The sequence below is a fragment of the Sinocyclocheilus grahami genome, unplaced genomic scaffold (assembly GCF_001515645.1).
Source record: "Sinocyclocheilus grahami isolate Dianchi unplaced genomic scaffold, SAMN03320097.WGS_v1.1 scaffold291.1, whole genome shotgun sequence".
Lineage (NCBI taxonomy): Eukaryota > Metazoa > Chordata > Actinopteri > Cypriniformes > Cyprinidae > Sinocyclocheilus > Sinocyclocheilus grahami.
The window spans coordinates 1,612,640-1,624,875 of record NW_015505470.1 but is presented as its reverse complement, the minus strand read 5'-3'; the positions used below and the strand labels follow the sequence as shown (position 1 = coordinate 1,624,875).

The 12,236-nt window shown below is 35.1% G+C and overlaps 1 protein-coding gene across 3 annotated transcripts in view; it reads right to left on the bottom strand.

Moving 5' to 3' along the window:
* Window positions 1-5,941: 5,941 nt before the first annotated feature.
* Window positions 5,942-12,236, bottom strand: part of LOC107600780 (serine/threonine-protein kinase SIK2-like) — a 36,834-nt gene continuing 30,539 nt past the window's right edge. For all 3 annotated transcript variants that reach the window (XM_016292747.1, XM_016292746.1, XM_016292748.1), the window contains 4 exons: window positions 10,145-10,302; window positions 9,831-9,950; window positions 7,815-7,909; window positions 5,942-7,025 (listed from right to left, as the gene is read on the bottom strand). In XM_016292747.1, the coding sequence (XP_016148233.1) occupies window positions 6,596-7,025; window positions 7,815-7,909; window positions 9,831-9,950; window positions 10,145-10,302 (803 nt within the window). In that variant the 3' untranslated portion in view covers window positions 5,942-6,595. The remainder of the gene's footprint in view (window positions 7,026-7,814; window positions 7,910-9,830; window positions 9,951-10,144; window positions 10,303-12,236) is intronic.

Genomic DNA, 12,236 nt, shown 5'->3' with positions numbered 1-12,236 from the left:
TTTCACTGTGCGTGGACCTTCTGTAATCCATCAGGTCATATACAGTGAAACGCAATATAGCATCAGGATGTCTCTAAGCTGGGAGTGGATTGCAGCAGAGCGGTTTATTGAAGGAGGCATATCGTGAAAAATCAAATTTCCTTCATCTTTTGAAATGAGTTATTGCAGTAGGTTTTCATTGTACACTGAACTCTCAGAACTCAAAACTTCTCCTGTCCAGAAAAAACAGTGAGGTAATGGCAGGAGAGATCAAATAATGCATAAATTCCATAAAACACATGTATTTTTTTTCTGCAAGGATGCATTACATTCGAAAGTAACACTGAAGACATATTTCATATAAATGCTGTTGTTAGAAAAAATAACAGCAAGAATAAATTGTCATGGTTTTCACAAAAATAATAAGCAGGGCAAATGTTTTAAATAGAATGTTAAGTATTAAATCAGCATATTAGAAGGATTTTCAAATCCTGACCCGACCGATCCCACTCCCCTCTCTCTCCCACTTTTGCTTCCTGTCAGCTCTGATCTGACCTATCATAATAAAGGCAAAAATAATTCTTAAAAATAATAATAAAAATGTTTTCTGGAGGCTCATGTGACACTGAAGACTGGAGAAATGACTACCATCAGCTTTCACATCACAGGAATATGTGACATCTTATAAATATTAAGATAAGAGTTTTTTTTTAGTAGTAATATTTTACAATACTGTTATTACTGTATTTTGGATCAAATAAATGAAGCCTTGATAAGCATGAGAAACTTCTTTTAAAAAAATCATATTGACCCCAAACCTTTAAGTAGTGTATGCAAATGTTCTGTGTTAATTTAATACATATATGTTAGTTACATGTACACTAAATATAGTTTTAATGGCCATGTAAAAGTATATCTGTAATGTTAATGTTAAGGGAAATATTCCACCAACATTTAAAAAATAATCAATCAAATTGTATTACTAATTTTAAATAACACTTGGGTCTGGTGGTGTATAAATCTAAAAGCAATAAAGCTGTTAAAATAATATTATTTTAATATTTATTATATCGTTAAATGTGACTTTTTTCCCCCTCTTTGTGATTGTACTGTCACCTTTTATTTACAAAGCTGTAAAAAAAAAAAAAAAGAGCTAAATGATGCAAAAAGAAGTCTGTCAGCCTCATCCTTCTGAAAGATCCCAACTTTGAGAGAGTGCTTGGTTTATTTTTAACGTCACCTCATAATTGGTAGACTCAGTTTGGTAAATAAACTAAAGCCGGTCAGTCCCAAGTGATAAAATAATTAGATTTTCTTTCTCATTTAGAAAACTGCATTCAAATCAAGATCTAATCACTAAAGTTTTTTTTTTTTAAGTTTCTAAGTCCTGGTAGCTTTTAAAACAGCTACACAATTGGCATGCAAGGTCTAACAACCTGTGAGAGCTGACATGGCTTTGAGCGTTTGTTCTGACAAGGCTGTTTTCTCTGGAGTCTGAATTGTGGAGCTGCTGCTGTCGTGCCTGCTGATGAACAGTTTACAGCTGGAACATCACGACTCACCTTTTGAGTGTTAGTGCCATTCTGCCCAGATTATTCATCGGGAAAGCTTTATACCAACACTCCTGTTCATTCAGCAGCTATGTATAAAGTTACATTTCACACACTGGCAGTTCCAGGGTTTACATGATTTTTGCTACATTTCTACTGTTTGTATTTGGATCTACACCAGTGACAAATTGCCTGCATCATATGGCTAATTTACGGCTTTTTCATTCAAGATTCAGTAAGCTCCGTTTAAAGGGATAGTTCACCCAAAAATTTATATTCTGTCCTTATTTACTCATCATGTTGTTCCAAACCTGTATGAGTTTGTTTTTTTCCACTAATGAATCAAAGAGAACAAAATTGTCATTTCCTGATAAACTGGCACTTAATATCCCTAAGAAAAGTAGAAGTCATAATTATCGTATAAAATAAATTGCTTGCACGAGCAGACAAAACAACAAATGCGGTCATTGCTTTCGGAAGTGGATGCCTGCTTTGGGAACGCTGCCATGTAAGACAGTTCTTATTCTCAAAATGCCTTTCCATCTCCCATTATTCGCTTTAACCCCTTTTCACACAAGTCAAAAACCACCTCACGCGAGTGTAAAAACAATTTTGTGAATTAACTTTTTTTCCCCCCCTTTTTTGAAATTTAGTGTTTCCATCACTGATTTCTGATGCGATACTTCAAAATGCGCATAAAAATCAGTGGCTACCATAAACTTTTTGGTTATCATCATTCTTCAAAATATCTTCTTTTGTGTTCAACAGAAAGAAACTCGTAGAGGTTTGGAACAGCTTGAAGGTGATAAAGTGATGACAGAATTTTTATTTAAATTTATACTAAATTCTCAAATCGACCAAAAATGCATGGATAACACCATAAAGTTATTAAAAATGGTATGTAATCAGTTAATTTACATTTTTTAATGCCAGAAGAGCTTCGAACAATTCGAACACTGATCCAGTTGTATCCAAATTCCTGTAATGACCATGTAACAAAATGAGGGGGAGTAAATTATAGAATTTTCATTGCTGGGTGAATTATGCCTTAAAGGGATAGTTCCCCCAAAAATGAAAATTTGATGTTTATCTGCTTACCCCCAGGGCATCCAAGATGTAGGTGACTTTGTTTCTTCAGTAGAACACAAACTGAGTTTTTTCTCAAACTGTTGCTGTCTGTCAGTCTTATAATGTCAGTGGATGGGAATCACGGTTTGAGAGTAAAAAAACATACACAAACAAAACCAAATTAAACCCTGCAGCTCGTGACGATACATTGATGTGAAAAGACACAAAGTGATTGGTCTGTGCAAGAAACTGAACAGTATTTATATAGTTTTTTTACCTCTGATTTTCACCGCAATGTCTGAACTGTCCTGAGCGCATTCGCGTGGGCTGAAGTGAGGCGTCTTCTTGCTTTACGGCGGATCGCAGACTTAAGTGCATTACCGCCACCTATCTCAAATGGACCATTGACACTCCTAATTGAGATCGTAGATAGTGTCAATGGTCCATTTGAGAGATAGGTGGCGGTAATGCACTTATAAGTCATTACTACCACGTTCAAAGCCCAGAAAGGAAATATTCCATGCGACATCAGTGGTTCAACGATTCTTCCGTGGCTCATGTGTATGTTGCTGCTGACACAGGAGCCGGCGTTCTGACGTAGAACCTGGATGTGCTGCAGTTTGTTTGCAAGCAGAGGAGTGCACATGCATGTCATGAACGCGAGTCAAAGTCTGACGCGGAAAAGAAGAAATTGTTGAATAAAGTCGTTATTTTTGTTTTCTTAGCACAGAAAAAGTATTCTCATAGCTTCATAAAATTATGGTTGAACCACTGATGTCACATGAACTATTTTAACTATGTCTTTACTACCTGTCTGGGCCTTGAACTTGGTAGCTGCGTTGCTGTCTATGCAGAGTCAGAAAGCTCTCGGATTTCATCAAAATATCTTAATTTGTGTTCCGAAGATAAACGAAGGTCTTACGGGTTTGGAATGACATGACGGTGAGTAATTAATGACAATTTTCATTTTTTGGTGATCTATCCCTTTAAAACATACAGTATTTGTCACAAAATTATTTTAACCAATGAAAGGCCATCATCTTTCTCAGTGTATAGTCAGAACTGACATAATGTGATGTGAGACATTTATGAACAAAATGTCACAAACATTTTCACTCAAGGAACGTGACTTTTATTCCTCCTTGTGCAAGGAACTCAGCATTTTCAACTGAATATAACAAAATTCATATTGTGATTACATATTGGGAAACATTTTAGCACTGAAAAACGACTAGAACAAAACGGTTCACTTTTCAATGTCGGTATTAATATCAACAATAGTCAAGAAGGATCTGACTACAAACTCTAAATAGTCACAAAAAGATCTTTTTTCTTCAAAGGCATAAAATGACAACACTCGACTATCGACACCCATTTTAAACATCAGAACTATTACTCTAGATATTGCTATACTTTGAATGGCATATACTGTAGGACCATGACAGCTATCTCATGTAGTTCCAGAACAATCCACATAGTGGACTTCAAAATAGAACCTAAAGACTTTGGTTCAAGGTATCTGTCAAAAGAGGGTGCTTCACACTGCATTTTCAGACAGGAAGTTGTACATAAGGAATTGAATCTAAAAACAGACATTCTTCAAAAAGGAATAAGAAGAATTGAAAGGCACAACACTTAAGGTTCTAAAAAAATCTGCTGGACTTCGGTTTGAGTAATAGTGCACGCTGTGTGAGATCATTGTTAATTCTGATTGGTTTAAACCATGTAAGTCTGAATGTTTACAGTGGCTCTAAAAGCAAACGTAATGTCAGAAAAACCACGTACTGTAACCTTGTTCTTTTCTACTTCTCCATTTCACTCTGATAAGCCTAAAGTAGATAGTGTGATTTTAAAGTCAACATGAACTCAAAAGGAACCCTATTTACTTTAACGCACGTTGTTTGTTCTTACTGTGCATAACCATTGGTGTATATTATTTCACAGATGATTTTTGTAATCTTTCACCATTGCTCCACCCGAAACAACTTTAGTTTGTCTGCTGACATTGAGGTCGTGCCTGTTAATGTTTACTAATAGTCAAACAGCAATGTGGTAACACTTTACAATAGTGCTGCAGGAATGAGTCCTAAAACCCAGACTCGTCATCACAGTCAATGCCTGAAATAAGTTCTGTGATTCACCCAAGCTTATTATTCATTAAAACCAAGTAATACACTACCTATAATTTTTTTAAAGCTTTTACATGTCTTGGAAAAAGGTGGTTGCTAACAAGTGGCTAAATGGGACTACAGAGGTGGTTGGGGCATTAAACATGACATTGAACACAAAAAAAAACATATTTTACAGCCTTTTGTTTATAATTGATCAAACTATCCCAACTCAAATTTTCCAACTTTATTTTAGAATTTAAATAAAGGTCGTAAGAAGTTAAATGGTTGTGACACTGAAGTCGAGTGACTGCTTCTAGTGATTGTATTCGGTCTTCAAAATTCACGAATGTTATGTTCATTGTCTCGAACAAAACGTGCAAGAATTATAAACTTTTACAGGTCATAGAGCTTATTTTACACAATAATCCAAAATCAAATGGGAAAATATTATTGGCTTTTGTCGAGGGAACCAGGGTGAAGCCAATGCTGCATTTACACCATGTCGTACGGTAATTATTAGATGATAACTTGTGCCGGAACTGTTCCTGTCTTGAATTATACATTTCTATGGCAACACTATTAATGCCACAATGAATCTGTGTAATTTGAGTAATCAATAGAAGAAGAAACAATACATCAAATAACAGTCCTTATGCAAATGCATTAAATTGCCTTAAATGAATGAACTTTATTTAGTGGGACATTAGATGCATTCAGCCGTGCTGGCCACATTAAACTATTGTATGTCTTTTATTTTTTAGATTATCCTGGCACTATCAAGACATTAACAATAGTCAAGTACTGGAATTATTATTAATTATATGAATTACTTAAATATCATTACGTCACTACAATTTGCAGCTGAATTTGCTGTCATTTTAAGAAAATTGCAAAACAATTTGTAATTACGAATTCTAAGAGGACGCGACCGTCCTCAAGTCAGAATGTTTACAAGTCAGAATCTCGTAATTACGTTAATCCTGACATGGTGTGAATGAACCATAATGTCTGGGTTGGCTTGCAAAAGCAAAATTACATCATATCTGCAGCACTTAAATTAGTGCTTAGTTAATACAATAGGTATTGTGAACTAACAAATCAATGGTAATAAGTTACAGCATTTATTAATATACTATTGTTTATTGTTACTTTGTTTATTTTGTTTTAATTTACTAATGCTAATTATTGTGAATATATAAATATAAAGAAGTTAAAAAGTATTATATGCATACATTAAAATCAATGTTGATTGATAAATGCTGTAAATTATTGTTTGTTCATAGTTGTTTATTTTCTGGGCAGTTTGATACCTAATTATTGTAAAGTGTTGGCAATGTTTTAAACTTAGGTCTGACTCTATATTTTGTTCTCGTCTTTCATTCAGAGGTTCATCACTCAGGAAAATAGACTCAATGCTGTTTCATGTTGACTTTAACATTATTTCTTTTTTTTATCCCTTAGATAAGTACTAATATTTACACATTTCTCTGTTGATTATATCTATTATTTAAAATCAGACAATACTAATAAGGAAAACTTGAGTAGCTACTGATCATTTAAGGATGAAACAAACTAATAAAAACACTCAAACTCATAGAACTCTAGAGTATTATATAGGAAAAGGAATATTGCTTTAATACTGATTCTTAAACTCTATGGTTGCTGCACTACATTTAATCTGTGCTTACCAGAAAAAACAAACAAAAAACATTTCAGGACACTAGCGTATCTCACAAACATCTCTGAAAATGAAGTTCTGTAATGGTCTACCACAGTTCTGTAGGTTTATAAGATGTGACACAAACCATGGCGTCTTGTTCGTCCCTGAGGGCGTTTTTCGCCACATCTTATGCCTGAGAGCCAGCCTCAGAGTGCTTTATTTCACATTTAGTTTACGAGTACACAGCCCTGTGGGGCCTCTACGGTCTCCATCATCTCACAGTCTAGGAAGGTGGCTTCAGGTGCAGGTTGTGCCGAAGGGCTTTCTGCTTTGCGTGGTGGGAGAGGTGGCGGGGCAGGACTCCACGCGTACAGGGGCTCTGTAGGGAGGGATGGGGTGTAGTTTGTGCAGTTGTCTGGCGGTGGAGGCCAGTCTGGGAAATGGGCAGGCTTGGGGACGTATGTCAGGGATGAAGTGCCAGGCTCCAGAAAAGGAGTTAGGGTCCGTGTGAAGGGAGGGCTGGATAAGGGAACGCTGCTGTTCTGGGGGTCTCTGCTGTCCTGGGGAGGGCGGTAAGCATCCTCAGCCAGCTGCATCTGGTGGAAGTAAGCCTGTACCTGAGACTGCTTCTGGAGATAGAGCCTCTTCTGCTGCAGTCTGCGTAGAGAATTACAATTGAACAAGACGTTTCAAAATAACTAAAACTTAAGGACAACTTCGGGAAATCAGTGCATTATGAAGGCAGTTGTTCCTGACCGGTGCTCCTGGAGTTGTTGCTCTAAAGTGCGCTAGTGTGATTTTAAAGTCAACATGAACTCAAAAGGAACCCTATTTACTTTAACGCACGTTGTTTGTTCTTACTGTGCATAACCATTGGTGTATATTATTTCACAGATGATTTTTGTAATCTTTCACCATTGCTCCACCCGAAACAACTTTAGTTTGTCTGCTGACATTGAGGTCGTGCCTGTTAATGTTTACTAATAGTCAAACAGCAATGTGGTAACACTTTACAATAGTGCTGCAGGAATGAGTCCTAAAACCCAGACTCGTCATCACAGTCAATGCCTGAAATAAGTTCTGTGATTCACCCAAGCTTATTATTCATTAAAACCAAGTAATACACTACCTATAATTTTTTTAAAGCTTTTACATGTCTTGGAAAAAGGTGGTTGCTAACAAGTGGCTAAATGGGACTACAGAGGTGGTTGGGGCATTAAACATGACATTGAACACAAAAAAAAACATATTTTACAGCCTTTTGTTTATAATTGATCAAACTATCCCAACTCAAATTTTCCAACTTTATTTTAGAATTTAAATAAAGGTCGTAAGAAGTTAAATGGTTGTGACACTGAAGTCGAGTGACTGCTTCTAGTGATTGTATTCGGTCTTCAAAATTCACAAATGTTATGTTCATTGTCTCGAACAAAAGTTGTTCCTGACCGGTGCTCCTGGAGTTGTTGCTCTAAAGTGCGCGGTGCAGCCTCTTTACAAAACATCTGTCCACTTCCAAGACCACTTGCCAACTGACTGGCCCTCTGGAAAAAAAAGTCATAATAAAAAAAAAGTATCAGTTCAGTCATGAAGCTATAGATTGCTCAGTCCTTTACATGCTAACAATCACATTATTTACTACATGACACAAGTTGATTGGCCTCTGCTGATCCTGCAGCCAATAGTAAGCTAGTCCTGCAGCACGCTATCAGAGTTCCTCTGAAACCCTCCACCTCCCCCAGCTCCACCTGTCTAGATCTGCTATGGGATTTATGTTTGCCTATTCATGTAGCAGCATATCTTACTTTCCCACAGCATCATGTCTGTGTATCTATTGGCAACAGCAAGTCCATATTTGCTCTGCAGCAGCAGGAGGCATAGCAGATCTAGTTCACCAGTTGTCAAAATTTTCTTTTTTTTTATGTTTTATGAAGATAACTGCCAACGGCTCAGATTTCCAGAACTAAACCAGCATAAACTAAACTGGACTAGCACATAAAGTCGCGCTGGTTTTAGATCAGATTTTCAGTAGGGATTAGAGATTAATATTAGGGCTGTAGCTATCGATTATTTTAGTAATAAAGTATTCTACAGATTATTCCATCGATTAATCGAGTAATGGGATAAGATGTAATTTTTCTTTATTAAAGAGCAATACTAAATATGCAAGAGATAAGATAGATCTCTTAAAATAAACAACTAATTTGTTTTCTTTTTAGAAAAATTTAAATTTTTATTGCTGAAATTGCATACATTAATAACCGTGAAAACTAAACCCATTTAATGCATTTAATTGCCAAATTGCATTCAAAATGCAAATACAAATGTATCAATAAAAAAATAAAATAAATAAATAAAAAACAAAAATCAATTTCACATTACTTTAAAAAAGGTAAACAATACAAACTAAAACTAAGGCATAAATCAAAATAATAGACACTCCAAAGAGAAAAGAAAAATTGAAATCGCATCATATAACCCCTTTAAATATGTCCAGTGCTTTTTTTACAGTCTGTGGTCCAGCGTTTATCGGGTTTTGCGTCAGTAATAATGGTCCGTGGGGAAACACGGTGTTCCGTGTGTAGTTACAGTAAATGGACTACACGAAGCCTCGATGCAAATAATTTGCCTCGATGATTTTTTCTATTCGAGTTACTCGAGGTATTTGAGGAATCGTTTCAGCCCTAATTAATATGTTATGTTGGAATAAATACTATTTTTAAATACTGTTTTGTGATATTTGGGTCAATGACACTTATCATTATTATTATTTTGTTTGGTCTGGTTCTGTTTTTACTGTCAATTTCAATAATATATTAGAAATGTAATTAATACATGCAATGACTTGAGTACTCATCTTCTATGATGGGGATGTCTTAGTTTCTGAATTAAAATTGAGGTGCATAAAGCTAATAATGTAAGGGTGATACAACTGTGCTGATTATCATAATTACATTTTTTAAAAGTCGTTGTAGAAGTAGTTTGGCAATCTTATACTATTATTTCTTAGAAAAACAATATTTTAACAAAACTCACAGCTTATTAATATTTGAAAAATGGTTGTCCTCATAATCAAAGTTATGTGATTTAACCAACAGGCAAAATAAATAAAAAATTTTTAATAAAAATGTAATTTGGCTGTAAAATGTCATGTGGTGTGACTCCCCAAAAACAACAACAGAAAAAAGGTAAAATACCCTTTATCTTGAAAAATCTATTTAAAACAATAACTTTATACATATACGTGTGATCGCATATATTTATGTTATATGGAAAATATTAAGTTTTACTTGATGGTTACACCAAGTAAACTTGAAAATGGTATAAAAGTTTTTTAAAACCATAAAAAAAACAACATGAACACACGGTACATTTAAACATTTTTGGCATATGTGATTTAAACCAGATTTGTAGAATTTTTACATTTTCTTTATTGTGTTCAATCTTGTATGTAATTAAGTATACCTGTAGTCGCTGAGCGAGGTACTGTGTCTCCAAACTTTGTCTCCTGGATAGCAGATAAGGGTGCATTTTACCAGTGAATGTCGACGTATCTTTTCCACTTAGACATTGGCGTCCTTCTCCCTAAAATTTTGAATTGTTTCATACCAGCATAAATCACAGAGAACTGCCATATTCTACGTCTAACAATAAAAAGTTAAGACAAAAACACTCTTTTCAGTATTCTGCTACCTATTTTATTTCACATCCAAAGGCAACATACCCATGCATAAAATGTAAAAATAGAAAACAGAGAACAGCACAAATAGCTATCTGACCTGGTGGCTGAATGGGTGGTGAAGCTCTAGGAGCTCATGGGGACTGGTGGGTTTATCGCCTGCTCCACCATCTCCTAACACTATCTGGGCTTTGTTCAGCTCCAGGAAACCCTTGGTTCTGGCCAGGTTCTGGAGGTGCTGCCTGAATGCCACTAAACCTGTTGGGTTCAATAAATGCAACAGACTTTAGAGTCAGATGAACTGGTGGAGATATTTCTGTGACTGCTGCAGGGGTGGTCTGACTCATAGTCTTGACTACTGCTATAATTAGTACAGGAGTGAATCACTGCGATTATTTACAGCTTTGAAAAGTAGTCATTATTCATAGAAGGTCAGATATCATTCAGAATGAGGGTTATTTTATCTGCTAACAATAAATCTTCCAAAACACTGATTATGACATGCAAATACATGCCTGCAAGTGACTAAAACAGTGGTCACGCTAGGTTTTGTGCTCCATTCACATACATGGGAGAATGGATACGGTAGCAGATTTTGTCTTTTGTAGCACATTATACTATAGGGCTGTTGAATGCTTGAATCTAATTGGTTGATGAACGTTCTAAGGTGTGCAATTATTTTTAAGGTAACATGCGACTAAATTAGTACCAGGCAGGTCATACTGCATGTCCGTATGGCTTCAGCAAATTATTTCAGTAATATTAAAGTTCCTTTCAGCCTACAACAGCAAAAGAACCAAAACCCACAAGGACACTGATGAAGCAAATGAATATAGTAAATAATACGCTAAAAATTACTAATTATTTCCATGTTTTTGCCACAAAATACTATTTTATTATGTACGGAAAGCACATACTCCCACTTTCTCTCCCTTACAAACGCACATACAAACTGTACAGACAAATAACTCACAAAAAAACATGTTTTTAGCGCTGCTCTGGCGATTTTATTAGTAAAACATTTTAGCACCTTAAAAGCTACATGACGTATCTCACTAGAGAGGTAATAACGGCACTGTTGTTGAAGCAGATAAACTTATAGCTTTTAGTAGAGATGAGCTGCATAAGTAGTTAGTTCTACACACAAGAGCATTTTAAGGACAAAAACCTGACGAGCATCTGAGCAACGTTATGTGTGGTAACGATAGTACAAGCAGAATAATTGACTCCAGTCCATTTAATAATTCGAAAATAATACACACCTAATAAATTTCTATAGTGAAAAGACATTTGACTAATACATGGTCTGCATTTAACAGAATACCCTCCGTGTAATAACTGTATATGTCACGTTTTGGCAAAGAAATCGGTACAAAAAAAGGTTCACTAAAAATTTACAATTACACATTGAACTAAATATGATTTTTTAAAGAATAAATACTTAAACAGTATTTTCATATTAACCATACTACAATATGTTTCTTTACTTAAAAAAAAGTATAATTTAGAATACTTAAAAAAAAGAGTACTTATGGAAATAATATACTTTAAAATGATATACTTTAGTGCAAACTAAATGTAATGTTTTTGGACATTAAACTACACGTTAACGGCAATTTAATTAAATATGAATTATAGTTAAAATTTTATATGAAATGCAATAAGTTAAACTTAAGAGTGTTTTTTTTTTACTTTTGAAGTTTTTTTAATGCATTTATATAGCACTTTATTGTGTATTGTTGTACACCCAAATCGCTTTACAATCATGAGGGGGTCTCTCCTCAACCACCACCAGTGTGCAGCATCCATCTGGATAATGCGACGGCAGCCACAGGACAAAAGTAGGACTTAAAATATATTTAAATATAATTTCATAATTACTTCTATTGTCTTTATATGGTTAAAGTGTGCTGTTGAATGTACTGTACTGAGAAGTAAACTTGTCATGTATTTAAACTAGGGCTGTCAATTTAACACGTTAATTTGTTCCAAGTTGTTCCAAACCTGTATGAGTTTCTTTTCTCTGTTGGACACAAAAGAAGATATTGATATTGGTAACCAAACATTTGACGGTAGCCATTGGCTTCCAGAGTATTTTTTCCATACTATGGAAGTCCATGGCTACTGTTTAGTTAACAGCATTCTTTAAAATATCTTCTTTTGTGCTCAACATAAGACAGAAACTCATACAG